The sequence below is a fragment of the Chrysemys picta genome, chromosome 4, assembly GCF_011386835.1.
Source record: "Chrysemys picta bellii isolate R12L10 chromosome 4, ASM1138683v2, whole genome shotgun sequence".
Classification (NCBI taxonomy): Eukaryota; Metazoa; Chordata; order Testudines; family Emydidae; genus Chrysemys; species Chrysemys picta.
The window spans coordinates 126,521,192-126,541,673 of NC_088794.1; the positions used below are offsets into that span (position 1 = coordinate 126,521,192).

Consider the following 20,482-nt stretch of genomic DNA (forward strand, 5'->3'; position numbering starts at 1 on the left):
TCAAGACAACAAAAAGTCAAGGAGACAAGAAAGGGGAAAAGGGTAGGGAAAGACATTAGAGGAAAGGCCCTGATAGTAGTATTGTAGGGTTTTAGGCTGGGATTTTCAAAGCAATCAAAAGAGGACTGGGTGCTTAATTTCCATTGATTTTCACTGGGATTTGATGCCGTATTTCCCTAGGCTTCTTTGAAAATCTCAACCTTAGTTCTCACTGGATAAAATTGTGGGTCGCTGAAATTTAGAGGTGACAACAAATGTTGGTATCTATCTTAGGGTTTTATATTGCAGCCCATCACTGCATCTTCCACATATAATTAATAGCAATAGGGAAGTTCCTAGTTAACTCCATGGAGTCTCTGGCATGTCTCCTTTTCAGGGTAAAACTGCTTGGGGTATGGTCTGGTTGCTTGGTTGTCTGATTTCAGGGTCAGTTGTTGGGGGGGGGGGGCGGGAGGGGGAGGTGGGGTAGTTAGAGTTGCAGCATTTAGGTAGATAGAGATATCAATCTTGTGAGTGTTATTCTTGCAATGGTGGAAAGACTTGCGCTTGGCATTGTAAAGGAGGATAGCTCAATTTGTTTATCACTACTAGTTAATCAGAAATTAAAGGGATATAAATGGAACATTTAAATTTTTAAAGCCTTGCAGGAAGTAATGCCCCAGGCACTCAGGTGATATTTACAACAGTTTTCTTGGCATCCTGAGGTGATTACACACACAAAATGAAGAGTCTACTTTGGAGATAAGCAGTATGTAATGAAGATTGAATCTACTCAGATTTTCAGTAACTTCTGGTGGATTAAAAGATACATATTCAAAAAGGATTCACAGATAACAGATGCTTCTCTGCTTAGGACATATCTGCACTTTCAGTGATGATTAAATATAGGAATAACATTGCATTATGATCATTGGTTAACTATTGATTCCACATCACAAGTAAAAGCACTCAAAAAAAAAGGAGTTTCACATCTTATATAACTATGTGCTTACATTGTAAATTAGGATTTTAAATGTCAACAAGGGGTAATCCAAGAAAATAAGTGGTAGCATAAGAACATTTATGTTATTTACCATTACAAAAACAAACTTCAGGCTGTCAGATTTCGGAATAAGATTTTTTTTAAAAAAAAGATGCCATCAGTGAAACTAGTTGGCTTTTTAATTATTTGTACTATGGTATGTTTAGGGGCCCCCATTGTGAAACAAACACACACAACCCCTCTAAAGAGCTTTGGTTTCAGAGTTCCTAAAACACACAAATTTCTGTTTAAATGATTTTAGTGCTGCTGGACAATAAAGGCTTCTGTTTATCAGAAGAAAAATGGAGTAGGGACAGGAGGATGGAGTTTCCCAGGTTGTGCCTGAACCATGTACTGGAGTGATCATCTCTATGGGGGGAGAAAGTGATTCAATCTCTATGTAGACAGTGTCAACAACACAGGAAAGAGGACGGGGGGAGAGGGGGAGGGGAATAAAAATAGAAACATTTTAATTTTATTAAAATATGACGCACAGAGCTTTCTGGGGGAAACAAAGTGGGAAAAATGGTTCATGTACTGTTTAACAGGTACCATCTGATCCTTGTAAGCAAGGACAGTTGTCATGTATGGTTAAGATTGTCCAGAGAGCCAACTGTGATAGTGGTTTTTAATCACATGGACATCTGCCCATTAGGAACTTGGAACATCAACTCATTTTGCACATAGGCCAAACAGTTATTAAAAAAGCACCAAATTTCATGCACTACTGAGCTTGAGTGGATTCAAACAGGTGAAGTAGAAGATAAAAGGCTCTGCATCCCATTACCAATACTGCAAGCAATCCAAACCCACTGCACATACAATACAGTAAACGTTATAAAAATGGCAGGAGAATTGAAAGTTACCTATGAACGTCTGTTGTGCCTGCGAATTTCCCCCTACCCTTGGGGAACACGAATGAGGGTAGTTAGATGCATTAGCACCCATTTTCTTCAGTCACTCAGGCATGCCGCCTGCTGGCTCTTCAATGTATAATCCCATAATCCATTATAAACCTTCAATCCCAGATCCAGCAGACTATGTTCCTCCATTTCTAAAGAAAAAAACAAAAAATAGCAATAAATGATTTTGTTTTATTAATTGTTCTCAATAGGTATTCTAAAATATATGAAATTGAAAAAGCTCATTTATGTTCCTAATCAGACATCCTCTAATACAATTTTCAAGACAAAAATAACTTTAAAAAGTGATCATCCTATGGATGATGATCAAAGAATATTTTTCTTCCAAATTATTCATAATAATGCAGTTGCATGTTAAAATTGCCAAGTAACAGGAAAGCTGTATCAAACATGAACTTTTAGCTAGCAAGTTCATGGGCTTGCCTATAAATTAAAGCAGCAAAGCTTTATAGATCAGTAAAGTTAAAATGACAAGAATTCACTTTAATGTAGATACAATTTAACTGTATAAAATTGATTATACCAGGTATAGTTTATTCTGGTTGGGAAAGTAGAATAAAACTATCCTGGTAGAATGCACCTTTATACCATTATAAATGCATCCACACCAGGATATATAAGTAAACTCCTAACTTACAGTTTTACTTTTCTGATGTAGACCAGCCCTAAGACTTAGATAAATTTGTTAAAAGCAAACCAAGTCTTCACATAAAATAAATTCCTTATAGAAAATATAGGGTATACTTTAATGTCAAAAGGTAGGTAATCATGTACAAGTAAATACTGCAAGGCACTAGGTAAGCCAGGGAACTCAGCACCAAAGACATACAGCACAAGGATTCATGTTGTATGTACAGACCTTACACCTTAGTCCATCCCGTGCTTTACTGCACATTGAGCTACCCACATTTGCCATCCTTGCCTGTCAACTGCCCTTCTCTCCAAATCTTACAATTTCATGTTGAGGTGCTTGTTATCATTCAGAACTGTTACTTTCCATGTTATTCACAGTCTTCCTCTCTTCTTGCGTTTTCTGGCTTCCATTCAAGGGTGGTATTTGGTAAGCATTTTTTTTCCATTCTCAGCACATGTCCCAGCCACTGTCATCTTCTTCTGTAGATTACTTGTGAGAGGGTGCCTTGTCCAGTAATTTTTCTGACTTCATTAGTCTTCCTGTCTCTATATGTTATTCCCAATATTCTTCTCAGACATTTGTGATGAAATGCATCCAGCCTTTACATATCTTTCTTGGTAAGTTGCCATATCTCACTGATATATGTTGTGATGGCAATAACAATTGCTTTGTACACGTTCAGTTTTGTCTTGAGGGAGATGTTTGAGTCTTCGAAATGCAGCGTTTGCCTTCCCAATTCTTCTTATTTCCTTGGAACTAGTACCATCTTAGCTGATGGTACACCTCTACCTCGATAGAACGCTGTCCTCGGGAGCCAAAAAAATCTTACCGCGTTATAGGTGAAACCGCGTTATATCGAACTTGCTTTGATCCACCGGAGTGCACAGCCCCACCCCCCTGCTTAACCGCATTATAGCCGAATTCGTGTTCTATCGGGTCGCGTTATATCAGGGTAGAGGTGTACTTCTAAGATATGTAAAATTGTCCACCTTCTCCAGTTTCTCGTCTTCAGTTTTGATTTCTGTCCCTATAGTCCCCATTAATATCACTTTACATTTCTTTGCATTGTATCTCAAACCTATCTTCTCCATTACTTTTTACTTGGTTTGTACATTTTTGTAGTCCATTGGCATCTTCATTGATAAGAGCAATGTCGTCAGCAAAGTCTAGATCAAACTGCCTTGAACTGTTCCATTTTAGGCCATATGTATCACTGTCACATTGTTTTAATCCATAGTCAATGACTAGCATAAACAAAAAAAGGAGACAGGACACATCCCTGTCTTATACCTGTCTTGATGCTGAATGGCTCTCTCAATCCATTTTCCATTTTAATGCAGAATTCTGAGTTGGCGTAGAATGCCTTCATAATGTTAATTAATTTTGTTGGAATTCCATATTGTTCCACAATTTTCCACATTGTTTCTCTGTTTACACCAGGGGTCTCAAACACACGGCCTGCGGAGTTATTTGCTGTGGCCCACCAAGCTCCCCCCCCGCCCCCCGAGTTATTTCCTGCTGTTGCCGCCGCCGCCAAGCTCCCCTCACCCGCCACCCCCACCCAGCGTGCTGCTCCCTGCTCCTCTGCCTACCTCCAGTCATTTGGCATCGGGATGGTTTGTTCCTGCAACCTCAATAAGGATTCTTTAAAATACAGCCAGTTCTCCTGGACTCCTTTCCCCCTCATGTTATTCTCCCAGGGGATCCTGCCCATCTGTTCCCTGAGGGAGTCAAAGTCTGCTTTTCTGAAGTCCATGGTCCGTATTCTGCTGCTCTCCTTTCTTCCTTGTGTCAGGATCCTGAACTCGACCATCTCATGGTCACTGCCTCCCAGGTTCCCATCCACTTTTGCTTCCCCTACTAATTCTTCCCGGTTTGTAAACAGCAGGTCAAGAAGAGCTCTGCCCCTAGTTGGTTCCTCCAGCACTTGCACCAGGAAATTGTCAATGTGGCCCTCGTGGTGATTTGAGTTTGAGATCCCTGGTTTACACTATTGAATGCCTTTTGCACGTCCTCAAAATTGACGGTAATACTGCCTTGGAATTCAATTGTGTTCTCAATAATCCATCTCAGGGTGAAAACAGTGTCTGTGCACGATCTCCCTTGTCTAAATCCAGATTGTTGTTCATGTAGTGTGGTATCCATCTTTCCTTTCATTCTGTTCAGGAGGACTGCTGCTAATACTTTCCTGTGTCAGATAGAAGTGTTACTCCCCTCAATTTGAACAATTGTTTAGATCACCTTTCTTTGGTAACCTGATTATGATACCGAGGGCCCATTCTTCTAGCACTTTCTCCTCCATCCATATTTTGTTGCACAGTGAACAGATGACTGATTCCACGTCTTCGCCTCCATATTTAAGCATATTAGGATGAATGCCATCCAAACCCCCAGTTGCCTTGTTGTTTTTCAGCTTCTGCTGTGCTTTTTTTACTACTCTGATTTTTACCTCAGATACATCTATATCTAGGTCTAATGGTTTATCATTGTTAAATTCCAGTGTTGTAATTGGTTCTGGTCAGTTTAGCACTTCTTTGAAGTGTTCCACCCATGTATTTTCTTGTTCCTCCTGTGTTTTCAAAATTTTTCCTTGTTTCCCTTTCACTGGGATACTTCTGAATTTTGATCCATATCCTGTTAACTGTTTCAGGATTGTGGAGACTGTTCTTTTATTGTTTCTTTCCCCTGCTTCTTCAGCTTCACTAGCCTTACTTTCTATCCAATTTCGCTTATCTTTTTGCATGGTTTCTTCACTTCTTTGTCTATGTATAAGCACAAGCTTATTTAAATTCTCTTCTCAAGAAGATCTGTTTAGATTTGTTTTCAATTTGCAGTGTTAACATTTTATCACCACAGGGAATAGCCTGTCAACTGAATATCAGCAGCCTAAGGTGCACATCCTCCCCCACAATGAACACACAGATGCATTGGATGGAGGGGATTATGTATTTATAATGTCTAAGTTGAAAGGTGTCTACAAAATGCCTTATTATACTAGCCCAGGAACCCCAATAAGATTTAGGGACCCATTGTGCTAGACACTGTATAGAAAGCAAAAAACAGTCCCCTGCCCTAGAGAGCTTACAGTTTAAGGGTTTAATCTACATACAAAACTTGTATCGCTTTAACTATACCGGTATAAAGGTTAAAGTAGTACAAACCCTCCCCCCCCCCCAAATTAACTTTTGTTCTGTTGTTCAACCAGCCTTAATAAGTTGCATTAAAATGTACAAAGTTAGATAACTGTATATAATTCTAACACTGGCAAACACATTTTATTCCTTTAAATCACAGAAGACATGACTTTGAGGGTAACAACTTTTGTGGTGGGGAAGGGAAGGTGGAGGATAGTACCAGCATTCTTCTTTCTAGTTAGAAGGCTTAGGGCTTGGGCTAGTAAGTGTAAGTTTTTCAAGCTCTGTACATAAGCAACAGGGGAAAAAAACTGTCTCAAACAGCACAGGGACTCAGAAAAAACATGTCAAACAAAAGACCATGGCAGAGTGAACTTTTTTTCTGCCAACTCCAAAATTTGGGTTAATTATAAGTAGATTTAGTTTCTATAAACAAGATACTCTTGTTTTCTTGCACTCTCTATTCAGCAACTGTAGTGCCTTCCAGTATGCATAACTAAAGAGCAAAGGTTACAAGGTACTCCTGTTTCTGTTCTTAAATATCATGACGTGAATGTAAAGCTGTCACAGCTACTGACAATTACAAACAGTCATTTAATTTCTGTTCTCTCAGTCCTATTTTTCTTTTGTGTTAGTTGTACTTGGAGATTGATCCTGAAAAGTATTGAGTACCCTCAAGACACAGTGAGGCCTTGGCTACACTGGCAATTCACAGCGCTGCACTTGCTGCGCTCAGGGGTGTGAAAAACACCCCCCCTGAGCGCAGCAAATGCAGCGCTGTAAAGCGCCAGTGTAATCAGCGCCTGCAGCGCTGCACGCTCGCTCGCAGCGTTGCAAACTATTCCCCTCGGAGAGGTGGAGTACTTGCAGCGCTGCGAGAGCTGGCGGCGCGACTACACTCGTGAGTCACAGCGCTGCCACAGCAGCGCTGTGAATCCGCGAGTGTAGCCAAGGCCTTAGTCAATGAAGTTGAGGATGCTCAGCACCCTTGCAGAAGGCACTAAGCACCTCACAGTAACAAGTCCTTAAATTGCAATTGACTGAAAACTCTTGGTACAAGTTTCTTGGGCACCCAAAGTCCCCACTGAAGTCAATGAAATATTGGATGAGCAAGACATGCAAGTGGCCTGTAAATCTACATGATAGAATAGAATTCACAAATATTTAAAGCTGCTTAAGTGTTGCATACATTCACTAAAAAGTAGTTGCTAAAATTTCCCAAACTATTAGATGAATAAGCGAATTTCAGCCAGAGATGGATTACAAAAATATTAGATGCTATATATTCTAAATACTATTAATAATCAAAGTTAATCCTTTCAACAAATCTAGAATATCTAATGCGAAAAAGTCATCCTAGAAGATGTAAGCTGTGTCAAAACAGTCACTCCACAATAAATAAAATTTCATTTATATACATGGGGTTTCAGCGTGGGAGGAATTTAGTGAAACATCCAGTAAAATATGCTTTGCATAACCTGACCAAAACCTCAGGCTTGAAAGTCTGCTGTTTTATCTCCTTTTTAGCAATCTCTTTGTTGTTCTTGAAGTTGCTTTCTGGTGTTGCATGGCCATGTCTATGGAAACCATAGGAGTTTCACCAGCTACCATGCAAATAGCACAGAGATATATGTGGAAAGGGCTGCATATTTGTAATGTTTATATTGAAAGAATTCTTTAGCCCAAGATATAGATGTATGAATGAAAGTATATAATTAGAATAGATTTAAATTACCTATATATAGTTAATTATATCTTATAGATCAAAGTTAAAGCTATTGAATGTTCATGTCAGTATGGTCATTAACCGCATACCTGAACTGTAAGTATAATGGAATACTTTTGTAAATGTTAATTGATTATTTTCAGCCTTTTAAAATTACTTTTTTGTTAAATCAGTAATATAGTAGCATAAGGGCCACATCTTTACATCTGAACTTGGCTGAGCCAAGCCAGTTAGTACAGTAGTCAGCCTTGCCGGTATGAAGTGAAATCATCCATCTGGCTGAAAATCTCAGCCAAACCATAGTGATGTTCGACAAGGATGCCTCCGATACACTGTGGTGAAGACCAGCTGCACAGGGAGATCAATAGACACAGGAGAAAGCTATGGCAAATCATAAACACGTATTCAACATTCAATTATAAATTCAAGATTTCATCTCTCCTTACACCAGTTATCACCAACACCCAAATGGAATATGAAACTTCCCTCCTTTGACTGTTTTAGGTGTTTGATAATATATATTGCAGGGAAACAAAAAGTCCTGAATGTGGAATTTTTGTCAGCAGAAATAATGTTTCTCTTTTTTGTGGGGTGGGGGAAGAAGAGAAAGCTATATTTCTGAAGTTTATATAGATTCATTTAATTATTTGCTATTAAAAGAGAACTGAAATGACTTGCTGACCTTTGAGGATGGAAAACATCCAGAAAAAGGATAGCGGACACCATATAGAATACATGAACATACACAAGAGTTAAGCGACTGTGCCCAACTTCTTGATGTCAACAAGTCTGCAATGTACTAACTAGTATTTGAAGGTAGAGATTGAGATCCATGAAAATGGCAATATCTGATTTGGTCAGAAGCCTCAATTGTTCTCTCGAACACCATTTGGAAGGCAAGAGAGGCTTACAGATTAAACTGTTATTTAAATGAAAAAGAAAGATAAAAATCTAACAAGTCCAGTCAAAGTCAGCTGCTATGCCTGAAATATAACAAGCTTCCCAATTTATTCAAAACCAGGGACTATGTAAGGGTCTAACCTCTGAGGAATCTGAACTGACTGCTGAAAGTCACTGGACCTGAAACTTTGATCTAACAAACTGTGTGTAGACTGAACTTTGGGTAACAGCCATGCTTTTGTATACAAGTCACCTATTAACACCACATTTTCATGCAATTTTCTGTTAACCACTGGGATTTAATTAAGAGGTACGAAGTGTAAAAACATGAAGTACAGCCAACAACAGAAGATTTGATATTTTCCTCCCCCTCATATTTTGAAAGCTTGTTTTTCTTCTATATATTTCTTCTGGAATTGGAGTTATCGCCAGAAAATTATGAAATGTCCTACTCTTAAAACTGAACAGGCTAGTAAGTTACTTACACCAACATGATGTGCTTTTTATTTCTACCATTTAAATCAGTGGTTCCCAAACTAGGGTTCATGAACCCCTGGGGGTTCATGAAATGTTACAGGGGGTTCTCAGGAAAAAATGTCCTAATGGCGGACAGCTATCCCTAGGGACCCTGGGCAGCACGGGGCCAACAGCCCGGAACCCCTGGACTTCTAAGAGCTAAGTAGATCAAAGTAAGCATATCTGTCACATTGAGGAGATTTAAACTTTAAGAGTCCTTAAAAGAAATGGAAAGGGAGGTGGATATTTGTTGCTGATTTTAAAATTAAATAGGCAGCTAGTATTATTTTTAAAATTATTATGAAGAACAAGTTTAAGCTTTGTTGTAACATGCGTTGTTTGCCTGGACTGCTCAAGACCTGAATGCTTGTGTAAGAGGAACTCTTTGAGCTGGCTTCTTAAATACCTTCATGCTGTTTCACATCTGATACTCCTGGATGAAATACAGGAACCTTGTCTTATAACAAGCTTATTCAAAGTGATACAAGCTACGAAAGTGAGATCTTGGAAGAGTGTTGCCGTTTTCATAATGTAATAAAATACTGTAATGATAAATAATAATTAATAATAGTGTGTAATAAGCATGTTATAAAAACAAATTTTGTATTTACAAGATCACTACTTTTACAATTTATACTCCGGTAAAGGAGAAAATCCTGGAAATATTTATTTTTAGGAGGGGGTTCACGAGACTTGACATTTTAGTGAAAGGGGTTCACAGGTTGTTAAAGTTTGGGAACAACTGAAAATGAACACATTTTACACAGAGAGCAAAAGAGAGTTCACAGATTATAAGGCCAGAAGGGACCACTGTGATCATATAGTCTGAGCTTCTGTTAAAATAAATAGACTGAGCTCCTTGAGTCTATCATGATAAGGCATGTTGTCCAAAACTTTAATCATTTTTGTGGCTCTTCACTGAACCCTCTCTAACTGATCAATATCCTTCTTGTATTGTGGACACTCACACTAGACATTCTAGTCCAACAGTGATTGCCCTAGTGCCAAATACAGAGGTAATATAGCCTCCCCCTAGTCCTACTCGACAGTGCCGTTTATAGCTCCAAAAATCACATTAGCCTTTTGGCCACAGTAAGAACTCATGTTCAGAGTTAGGAATACCAGTTGCATAAATTACACACTTGTTTCTTATTGCTTTTATCCAGGCTAGGGATACTATGGTGTTTGGTTCACTCAACAAATTCCTTGGACTTAGTATCAAGTAACAAATTAAGATTCCATTGTCATGTATTAACTTTAAGACACCCAAGAAATAGCACAGCGCTGCGATTATACCACAAAAACAACTGTATGCAGTGTAGTTGTAGACGTGTCGGTCCGAGGATATTAGTGACAATATGAGTGAGGCAACATCTGAAAGGCAAGGTCCAACCATAAATAGGTCATACATTTGCAAAACATAGCATATTTTACACAAAAAAGAACTTTACAGAAGGTGCTACATTCAACAAAACCAACTGAAGGAGATTTTGGAGGGGCCCAACCAACTACAGGCTGACACTACTGTTAATCTTGTAGAAATTTGATTTGATGTAGTTAAAGCATTTGAACACAACAGTAAAAAAACCTAGAGAAACTATGGAACCTTTCAATTACCTAGCTTGACCACAAATATCAAGGTCATAGGTTTAGACCAAAAAAGGAAGAAACATAGCTGATGGAAAGTAATCTTGAGTTTATCCTTCTCGTTTAGCATTAAAAACCTGATAGTCCAAATCTATAGCTCCAAATCTGTGCTTGCAAAGGAGGCTGTTTCACAGTTCTCTGCATCAAAACAGTAAGCAAAAATCACAGTAGAAAGGACAGTTGAATTTACATTTCTGACCATTTTTAAGAAACCTGCACATTCAAAGTAGCTTGGGCTACACTTCATACTAGACATAAAAGTGTATCAGAGGTTACTAAGGAGCTACAAAGAGTAGGCCTAATTAGTCAGTTGTACTTGTACTAGGAAAGACTATTCTTGTGGCTTTCTTGAAGAAGTACAAGCTTTGGACAATGTGCTCCTTTATGAAGTTAGGATAAAAAAAAACTTTTCCCTGTAAAAAAAAAAGTGGTGTTTTACAAATTGGAGCAAACAAAAAACACACAGTAACCCTGGTCCTTCATTCTAAGGCCTTCACAACAAGACTTAAGTGAGAAGGAAACACCAGCAAAGCTCTCTTGTGCCATAGTGGTGAGAACCGCATCCAAGCTTTCTTCACCCACAATGTCACATGTGTAGCCTTGAAGGTGCATTACACAAGAGAAAGAAAATAGAAGAGGGTGTATTCATAAAAGTAGTCAAATTTTCAAGGCCATTCACATTAGGTAAAGTTGGAATTTGACACCCAAGACCAGATCAATGCAGCTCAAAATGATACTCTGTGATGGTCTGCAAAGAGACTCAAACACACGTCCTGTCCTAGCAGCAATCAAAAAATGCTAAATCCAAGGATTCCGCTGCCCACACCCCAAAAGGGCAACATTTATATAAATGGCCAGACAGAACAAAGCCAACAATAAAATGCTGTGCTATACAGCAGACTAATACAATAGCAGTACAAAGTCCCTATATACTGTACCAAGCTACTCCCAAACAATTTAATGTTTTAATATACTGACAAACTGAATCTCAATCTTATCACAGCAGTCCTTCCAGCTCATTACACACGCGCTCTAACTTTAAAATCAACCTACTTGCATAGATCAGATTTACATGCAAGACTTTAATCATTCATTTTTCATTCGAGAAGTTGATTAACATGAAGCATTTTTCTGTCTAGCAAATTCAACAAAAAGCCACCGTTTTTACCTTATAGGACTTCTGTTCAAATTACACACATGACTGCATGTCTTCTGCAATGACTTTTCATTTTTAGAAAGTTGCTTCATTTTATCTGACTCAAAGACAAAATGTCTTTACATCTGTGCTATGCAACAGCATTAAAGATACCCAGCCCCCAACCCCCAAAAAACTTATCACTGAACAGTACCAAGTCTAACTGCACACCTTTACAAAGAACATGAAAAATGAGGAAAATCCCCCTAATTTTAGCTGATCTCTGGCATTTACAATGTCTTCTGAAAAAATATGCTACTGTGGCACATTTTGGAAAAATCTGAAATTAAAAAAAAAAAAAAACATTCTGGCCAAATCAAAAGGAAGTATTCTTTTTCTGTTTTTTTAAGTACACAAAATAAAATAAGTAAATCCTCTTTTTAATACAATTAATATACCGCAGGGGCATTAGCAAAGTAAAGATGGACAATATAATTGTCATGGAATATTTCAGACTTAAAAACAAAGTTGAAAACATTTTATGCGCTTTTAAATTTCTTGTATATTTATAAAATATACTGCTGGTTTTAATGCATATCTCTGTATGCTATTAAACCATAAGTCTTATTTACTGTATGACTTTTCCAGGAAGAATCAGTTAAACCTTAAACCAAACTAGGAAATAGCTTGGACAGATTTCCCCCCCCCCCCCCTTGAAAAAAAAAACCCTGACAGCTATATGATAAGTCTTCATTCTAGTTGAGTCAAATATCTGAGAATTCGGTTTATATTTTCCACAGCATATAATTAGCTTCAGCCATTTTGTTTGGCAACTGCTATAATTAGTTTTCAAATATGCAGCCCAACTAGAAACACTGCGCAAGGCAAAGCCACTATTATCAGCACAAGCATACTATAGTCAAAGTGCCAAGAAAAAATGCCTTAAGATTCAAAAAACAATCTTTTAGTGGTAAAAAACCTACTAGAGAAGAGGTTGGGGTTCTTGTACAGTATGTTTACAGTGCTAACCATTTAGTAAGCATCAGTAAGTTGATTACCCAAACCTAAACAGTTTTTTTTTAAATATAAATATATGGCATCTTCACTTCCAAAAAGCAGCAACTCTCTTATGCACTGAGGAAATCCATTCTTAAAAAGATGAGACGATTAATACTTGTTAAAGCCTTTCACAATTCAAATTTGAAAGAACCCTTAAGTGTAGATGTGCACTTCTGGTTTGTTCTCAGAGCTTATACTAACAATATCACATAAAACAGAAATGAACAGTTTTCTTGGAATTGGCATGCAAACAAGTACACAAACAAAGGCAATCCAGAATTCTTATGCTCTGGGCCACCAAAATAGATTTGCTTTTATTTCTATGGGGCTTAACACTAATAACTAAATGTCTCACAATACCTCATAAAATAGGAAAGTATTATTTATAGATTGTAGCAGGTTTGCCCAATAAATGCTATTGTCATAGCTCTTATAATAAACTAGATTATGTATATTAACATGCTTATCTGAGCATCCAGAGTTCCACAACTTGCTGCTAAAGCACAAAAAGAAGGCTGCTTTCCTTTCTTTTAGCCTCCATATATTTAGGATTTTCTCGATGATAAAAGTATTTAGTGGTAATTATATTATCTGCCTGATTTACTTACAGAAGATAAACTTATTAATACACCTATTTTGTGTAACGCAATATCAAGCACACATGAACTCGGTGAGGTTACTTACTATGCGGATAAATCTCCAAGACAAAAATATGTATTTCTGGTTCCACAACAAGGTTGGCTAACCTTACAGCATTCTAAAAACCTTGGTGTGCTGTAGCAGTAGAGGACACAAGAGCTCTGAAAAAAAGCGGGATACATAATATGCTCATTTGCATGGTAAATACTCAAAGCTCTTGTAGCATACAGCTATTTAACTGAAAAAAAAACGTATGTATCTTATAGTGCATGGATCAGTAACTTGTTAAAAGATAGGAAGTAAAGGGTAGTAATAAATGGTCAGTTTTCACAATGGAAAGTGATAAACAGTGTGGTTGCCCAAGGATCTGTACTGGAACCTGTGCTATTCTACATATTCAGAAGTTAAGTCCAAAACTGACTACAAAGAGTGACAAAGGGATCTCACAAAACTGGGTCTCAGGCAAAAAATTCAATGTTGATAAGTGTAAAGTAATACACATTGGAAAATAATCCCAATTACACACAAAATGACGGGGGTCTAAATTAGCTGTTACCACTTAAGAAAGAGATCTTGGAGTCATTGTGGACAATGCTTTGAAAACATTTGCTCAATATGCAAGGGGCAGTCAAAAAAAGCTAAATGAATGTTAGGAACCATTAGGAAAGGGACAGATATGACACAAAATATCAATGCCTCTATATAAATCCATGGTTCTCACACACATCTTGAATACTGTGTGCAGTTCTGGTTGCCTCATCTCCAAAAATAAAAAAAATATTAGAATTGGAAAAGGTACAGAGAAGGGCAACAAAAATGATTACGGGTATGGGACAGCTTCCATACGAGGAGAGATTAAAAAGACAGACTGTTCATCTTAGAAAAGAAATTATTAAAGGGGGATAGGATAGAGGTCTATAAAAAAAAATCATGAATTATGTGGAGAAAATGATTAGGGAAGTATTATTTATCCCTTAACATAACACAAGAACCAGTTCACCCAATGAAATTAATAGGCAGCAGGTTTAAAAACAAACATAAGTACTTCTTCACACAACACACAATAGATCTTGTTGCCAGGGAATGTTGTGAAGGCCAAAAGTATAACGGAGTTCAAAAAAGAATTAGATAAATTCATGGATAGGACCATTAATGGCTATTAGCCAAGATGGTCAGGGATGCATCCCTATGCTCTGGGTGTCCCTAAACTTCTGACTGCCCAAAGCTGGGAATGGGCAACAGTGGATGGATCACTCAATTACCTTGTTTAGTTGACTCCCTCTGAAGCATCTGGCACTGGCCACTGTCGGAAAACAGGACACTGGGCTAGACGGACCATTGATCTGACCCACTGTGGCCATTCTTATGTTTTTATGGTATCTAGGCATCAGGGTCTAACCTCTAAGAAAAAACTGTGTGAGCGAAGTTCTTTACTCTGTGCTCTGTTCATTCACAGCCTGGTATTTTCAGCCAAACAAGTGATCCTACCATGATTAAAAAAAACAAAATACAAACAAACCAGCCTGTGGTTAGTTATTCACGATTTCTAGTTCAATCCCTTTCAAAGGAAAGGATTTATTTTGCATACACTATCAAACAGAACTGCAGGATCCAAGTACTACTTACACTATGTTTTCTTATGAAAATGCTGATCTAAATATTAAAACAAGAGCTCAGGGGTAATAATGTTTTCCATATTAATTGGAAAACACAACTAGAAGTAATTTTTAATAGATTGGGAGGAGGGCTTTGGGAAGACTAATTTTTTTTATACAAACAGAAAGCCACAAGTCTGTTTACCTTTCACCTGTTTTTCATAATTTACATTTTTGACAGTTTCTTTGCAAAATTTGTTAGTCTCTAAGGTGCCACAAGTACTCCTGTTCTTCTTTTTGCAAGGTGCATTGTTCTGTGGTTTGGCTGAACGAATTCTCAGTCAAGATGCAGTTCTTCTGTAGGTATGCTTCATCTGCAAGAGCTGCTGAAACTTCTACCTAGCCCAAGATGTTCTCTTTATGCATTTGTTCTTTCCTTTTGTTCTGACACGAATGAAGGGATGAGGAAGAAACATTTGCTATATTGAATTACCCTATTTATTAATACAGTATACTTATTTCTCTCCAAACAGACTGAGGATGATCAGAACCCTATACACCCTTAAAACTAAATACATCTACAACAGGAGCATGTAATCCAACAGTATGAATTTAAATTACAAAGGAGTGCATATAAAGGTCGTAAAGTAGAACATAGCTCTTTATTGTAGAAAACAGTTCCATTGGTGTGTCTCTGCAATCTCCCATGGTTTCATAAAAGGTGCCAGGAAAACAATCACTGTTTATAGGCACCCCTCACCCCCTTCCAACTTCCAACCCATCAAATATTACAACATACTAGTCTCTCTCTTCTGAAGCATTGGGGAGACAAGCCACATTTTCTCTCCCTCCACATGGCAGTTACGTGTTAGGTGCCATACAAATAGAACAAAACCATGGTCCCTACCCCAAAGCGTTTACTATCTAAGTATAGGACAAGAGAACACACAGTGTACAGGAATGAGACACGATTAGTCAGCATGATATGCAGGAATCTCACCATACAAGCAGCCTAAACAGCTATATAAATGGTCTTACTAGCCTTTGTTTAAAAAAAGAAAATCTAACTAAAAAAACACTAAAAAAAAGCTACACTCAAGTTGCCTGCAAACCAAGAATAGTCTTCAAAAACACGGACAAATTACATAACAGTAACTGCTATTAGGACCCACTAAGAAAAGAGCTTCAATTACAAACCCACCTTCAGGAGTTTGTAAATCAGTTGTTATGTATACACACACCCTCCTTGATAAAAGCTGATACGCAAGATCTCAGCCAAAGAAACTTTTTGTATTTAGCCACTTTCACATTAAAAGAATGCAAGAACACTGACATTCTGATCTCAGATATTGTTTGTACTGAAATAACAAATATACAATTGGATGGCCCTATTATAATATTTTAATGTTAATTTAAGAGTGTACACATTACAATTCTTTTCCATCCTATGCTGTCCTTTTCCATATGGCAAACTGATTTCCCCCCATATTTTATATTAAGTTGAAGTCAACATGGCTGTTATCATTTAGCTACAAAAAATTTATATATTGTAATTTCTTATGTAAAGAGATCTTTAGTGGGTTATCAGCATCGATCATTTCAGCACATGTACATAATGAAACATAACACAATGATCTCTGAGTGCTACAATATCTGCATACACAAGCACAAACTCTAGATAGTGTCAGAAACACACCATATTAAGAGCTAAGCCAGCCCCTTATTATCTACATCAAATTTTCAATGTGACTGCAACCAGCTATAACTTTGTTCATAAGGTTTTTTCCTATTTGAAAGAAGATTCTGTGTTGATGAGGAAGAAATAGGCTCTTCTTAGATGGGAGAATAAAAGGGATCAATTAAGCTCAGAATGAAAGGTTTAGTCAGAGAACCATTTTAGCATTTAGATAGCAAACTTGGATCTTTGTTTACATTTTCTCCTAGCAAGAAGAGGAAGTTATGTCTTCCAGATTTCCTACAGCAAGCATTTTCTGGATTTCTGAAGTGATCGCTCCTTGTCCTATCGCATGAAGACAATCATAACAGACATTTTACATAAAAATCCAGGGAGTGTCAAATACTCATGTCAGTTTATTAAAAGCCTAAAATGGATAACTATTTTATTGAAAAGTACTATATATACACGCAACTCATTTACTGAATTTTGCAATACCCACATACTTCAAAATGTGTGAACGTATGCATCATCAGTCTTGACATGTAACTACTAGAACCTCTGGCAAAATGAGTAAGTAGACTATCTTTATTGTGGTAAAATAGCCCCCTGAGCAGAGTGATTATCCTTCCCCAAGCCAGATATCTTACACCTTTACAATTGTCCCACACCACAAATTAAGCATTCTCTCTCTTTGGATAGGGCTGGTATATTCTAATATTGTGTGTGGAGGAGGAGGAGGAGGGGAAATTTCTATTTATTTTTATTACCAGTCAACTGGGTTGTGTTTATTAGTGGAAAGACACCATTACAATCTACCCCTTAAAAATGAAACACAGTCATCTGTGCCCTATTTTATACTTCATGAAATACGCTATCCTTCCCTTGGTCCCCACAATTTCTCCCTTCCCTATTTCATTTTATCCTGCATGCTCTGGATATGTATTGGGGAGCGGAGGGAGCAGAAGGTGATTCATCCAAGATCTCACATTTTTCTTTACAGTCGTCCATTATCTGCAATGGTCATCCCTGAACATGCACCTCTAAAGACTCTCAACATGGCTTTTTAGTCAAACGGTTAGAAGAGAACAATACAAAGCACTCCCTCTTGAGTTCTTTTTTCTGTTCCTCCAAGTGAAGGAAACACTTTCCAGTTAACATATATTGCTTGATCCCCAGTTTAAATTTCCACTGCTGCTCTTCCTTTCTATTTCACAAAATGGTAAACGCGCCTTTAAACTTGGTGGAGGTGAAAAAGTGAGGGGAAAGAAATTTCTATATTACTCACACAATAATATATAATTATTAATAATAATAATAATAATAATAAAGGGAATAAGAGAGACTCTAACTGGTATATAGTTTCCAAATTAAAGTATTTGCAGCGACATACTTTAACCACATTCAATGACCTCCTCTTCGTTTCAGAGTAATTATTCAGTAGACTCTAGAAGTTAAGATGCCTCACTGCTATATTTTGAGGCATAAATCTTCTCAGATTTGTACATTACAACAGTGGGATATACCTAGAAATCAATAGGTAGCTGAGAAAAGTCTTTGCAATTTTGTAAAATGTTAAATAGTTTTTATATATACACAAAAGAACAAATTGATAGCATTAGAAAATGTGTAGTCACTGACTGTATTAATAAATGTCTATTCAAATGTTTGTTTGTTGATTTAGTGGGGGTGGGGGGGCGTGTGTTTTTTTGAGACTGAACCATAACTCCCCACCTCCTGCCCCAAAGTATGATGAAGCTGCCATGGAGTATGGTATGAATAAATGTCACCTGGGCTGCCTGACATGACAGTCCAGCAACATTTCCATTCTGAGAGACCTATCAAATGTGTTTCTAAAATGTATTAGACATATTGGTATGTAGGCAGCACATGCAATGTTAAATACGTTTCCCTGCTTCAGCCAATTAACCCTGCTTTAAACATTTTAACTGGTATCTACGTAAGGTAGATCTCCACTGCACGTTATCCAGGTTTAGGCACTGTCGTAAGACAAACCCATCTGCAGGACTTCAGAGCCACACTTGACTCATCCCCATGTAGCTGCAGCCACATTGGTCCTGCAATAGGCCAAGTTAAGGGCTAGGATTTCTGTAGGCATATCCCAGGTTTCTTAGTACCTCACTAACTCGAGCCACTCTGATTTATTTTGCAGTATGTTGTGGGAAAACTTGTCTGTCCTTCCCAAGTCTCTGTGTGGAAGTATTCACAGCCTGCCACCACAGTAGCATAAAACACTTCTTGCTCAGCACACTCCTCACTTCTTTCCTCTCCATCCGGGCCAAAGCACGGTTCCCATGTCAACTGCATGAACTGTTTCCTACTTTTGGCAGCACTGTTGTTTCAGCAGGATGCAGTTACAGGTATGTGATATGGTGGAGGGCACTTCAACAGCTGTTTGTGACCCTCCTAAGGCAGCCACAGGTATTCATGAAAAAGATCATGCAAGTTAGATGTTGATATGGCAGAGCAGAGACAGCTGATGCATGCCACCTATCTTACGTGGACTGGTACTTCTGGTGCACCACAACTTGTAGTGTCATTACATCATCATGCAGATCTGGGAAGATCAGCAGTGCCTCCAGAATTTCCCCATGAGGAAGTAGACCGACATGTGAGGATCTTGCCCTGACCTTTCAGTGCCAGATCATGCTAATAAGGGAGGCCATACCAATCCAAAAGTGGGTTGATACTGCCATCTGGAAGTTTGCTACCCTACACTGCACAGGTCCATGCCTAACCACTTTGATGTTGGCAAGCTCACTCAGTGCTGTAGTGATGGAGCTTTGTGGTTTTACCCATAGGTAGCAGACACAGTTAGTGTGTCTGAAACAGCTCGCTTTGAGAGAATGGGGTTTCCAAACTGCATTGGAGCCACTGAGGACATATCTCTACCCACTGTTTGTCCGGCACAAGGAGCATATGTCAACCAGCAAGGACATTACTCAAATCATCATGAAGGTCTTGGTCAACCATAAGAAGAGGCCAGGAACTGCAGTTCTTCAAGATGCATGTCCCTATGGGTGCTCCACTTCAGGAGCTCATGTGCCTCGCAAGCCTTGAGTCTGCAATTTTTCTGCTAGCAGTACCCATTCGGCCTGTGCATGTTTAGCCTATGCCTCTTGGTGTCTGGCATAAGGACACCAACATCTGTGAGAATAAGGCTGAGGGCTTCCACTAGGAGTGGACTCAAGACACTGCTGGTTTACAAGTCCAATATAGGCAGTCAGAGATTGCACCGGTCATCACTGAGGCGGAGTTCAGGTGAGCAAGAGAAATTAGGGATTCTTGTGTGCCCGTGTTGCCCACATCCTTGTATCACATGGTAATATGCCTCGAGAAGCATAATGATGCATACTACTGCAGTGTGTGTGCATGCACGCATATGTGTAGATATATGTTTATTTGCTATTGTGTTTGTGCAAAGTAGATATTTCATGATGTGCTGACTGTAAATCAACAAACAGAGATGGTAAGCTACAGGGCAGCCGCTGGAAGAGTGGTCTGCCCAGGAATCTCACCAACCATCTTGGGTCACCTACATAAAAAAAAAAAAACATTTTATATACTTATAAGTATATAATATCCTTTTTTTTAAATATAAAAACACACCAGCCAGGAGTGGAGAAAAAAATTCAGGCAAGCAGTAAGAGAATGCTTAAGATACAGAAGCTTGAGTACACCACAACTTCCTTCCCCCACCCACAGGCCTGGACAGCATCAGGAGACCAAGTACCACAATCACGAAGGGACTTTTTCCACTTAGTACAACCACTGGGACTTAAAATACAGGCTGTCTGGAGTTAATACTAGTATTGGTATAACTATGTAATAGTACACCAGTGTGTACAAAGTTATAA

The 20,482-nt window shown here is 38.3% G+C and overlaps 1 protein-coding gene across 5 annotated transcripts in view; it reads right to left on the reverse strand.

The window, feature by feature from the left end:
- BTBD7 (BTB domain containing 7) overlaps positions 1-20,482 on the reverse strand; it is a 114,307-nt gene that overhangs the window by 75,277 nt on the left and 18,548 nt on the right. For all 5 annotated transcript variants that reach the window (XM_065595651.1, XM_008165746.4, XM_065595650.1 and 2 more), the window contains exon 2: positions 1,888-2,075. In XM_065595651.1, the coding sequence (XP_065451723.1) occupies positions 1,888-1,969 (82 nt within the window). In that variant the 5' untranslated portion in view covers positions 1,970-2,075. The remainder of the gene's footprint in view (positions 1-1,887; positions 2,076-20,482) is intronic.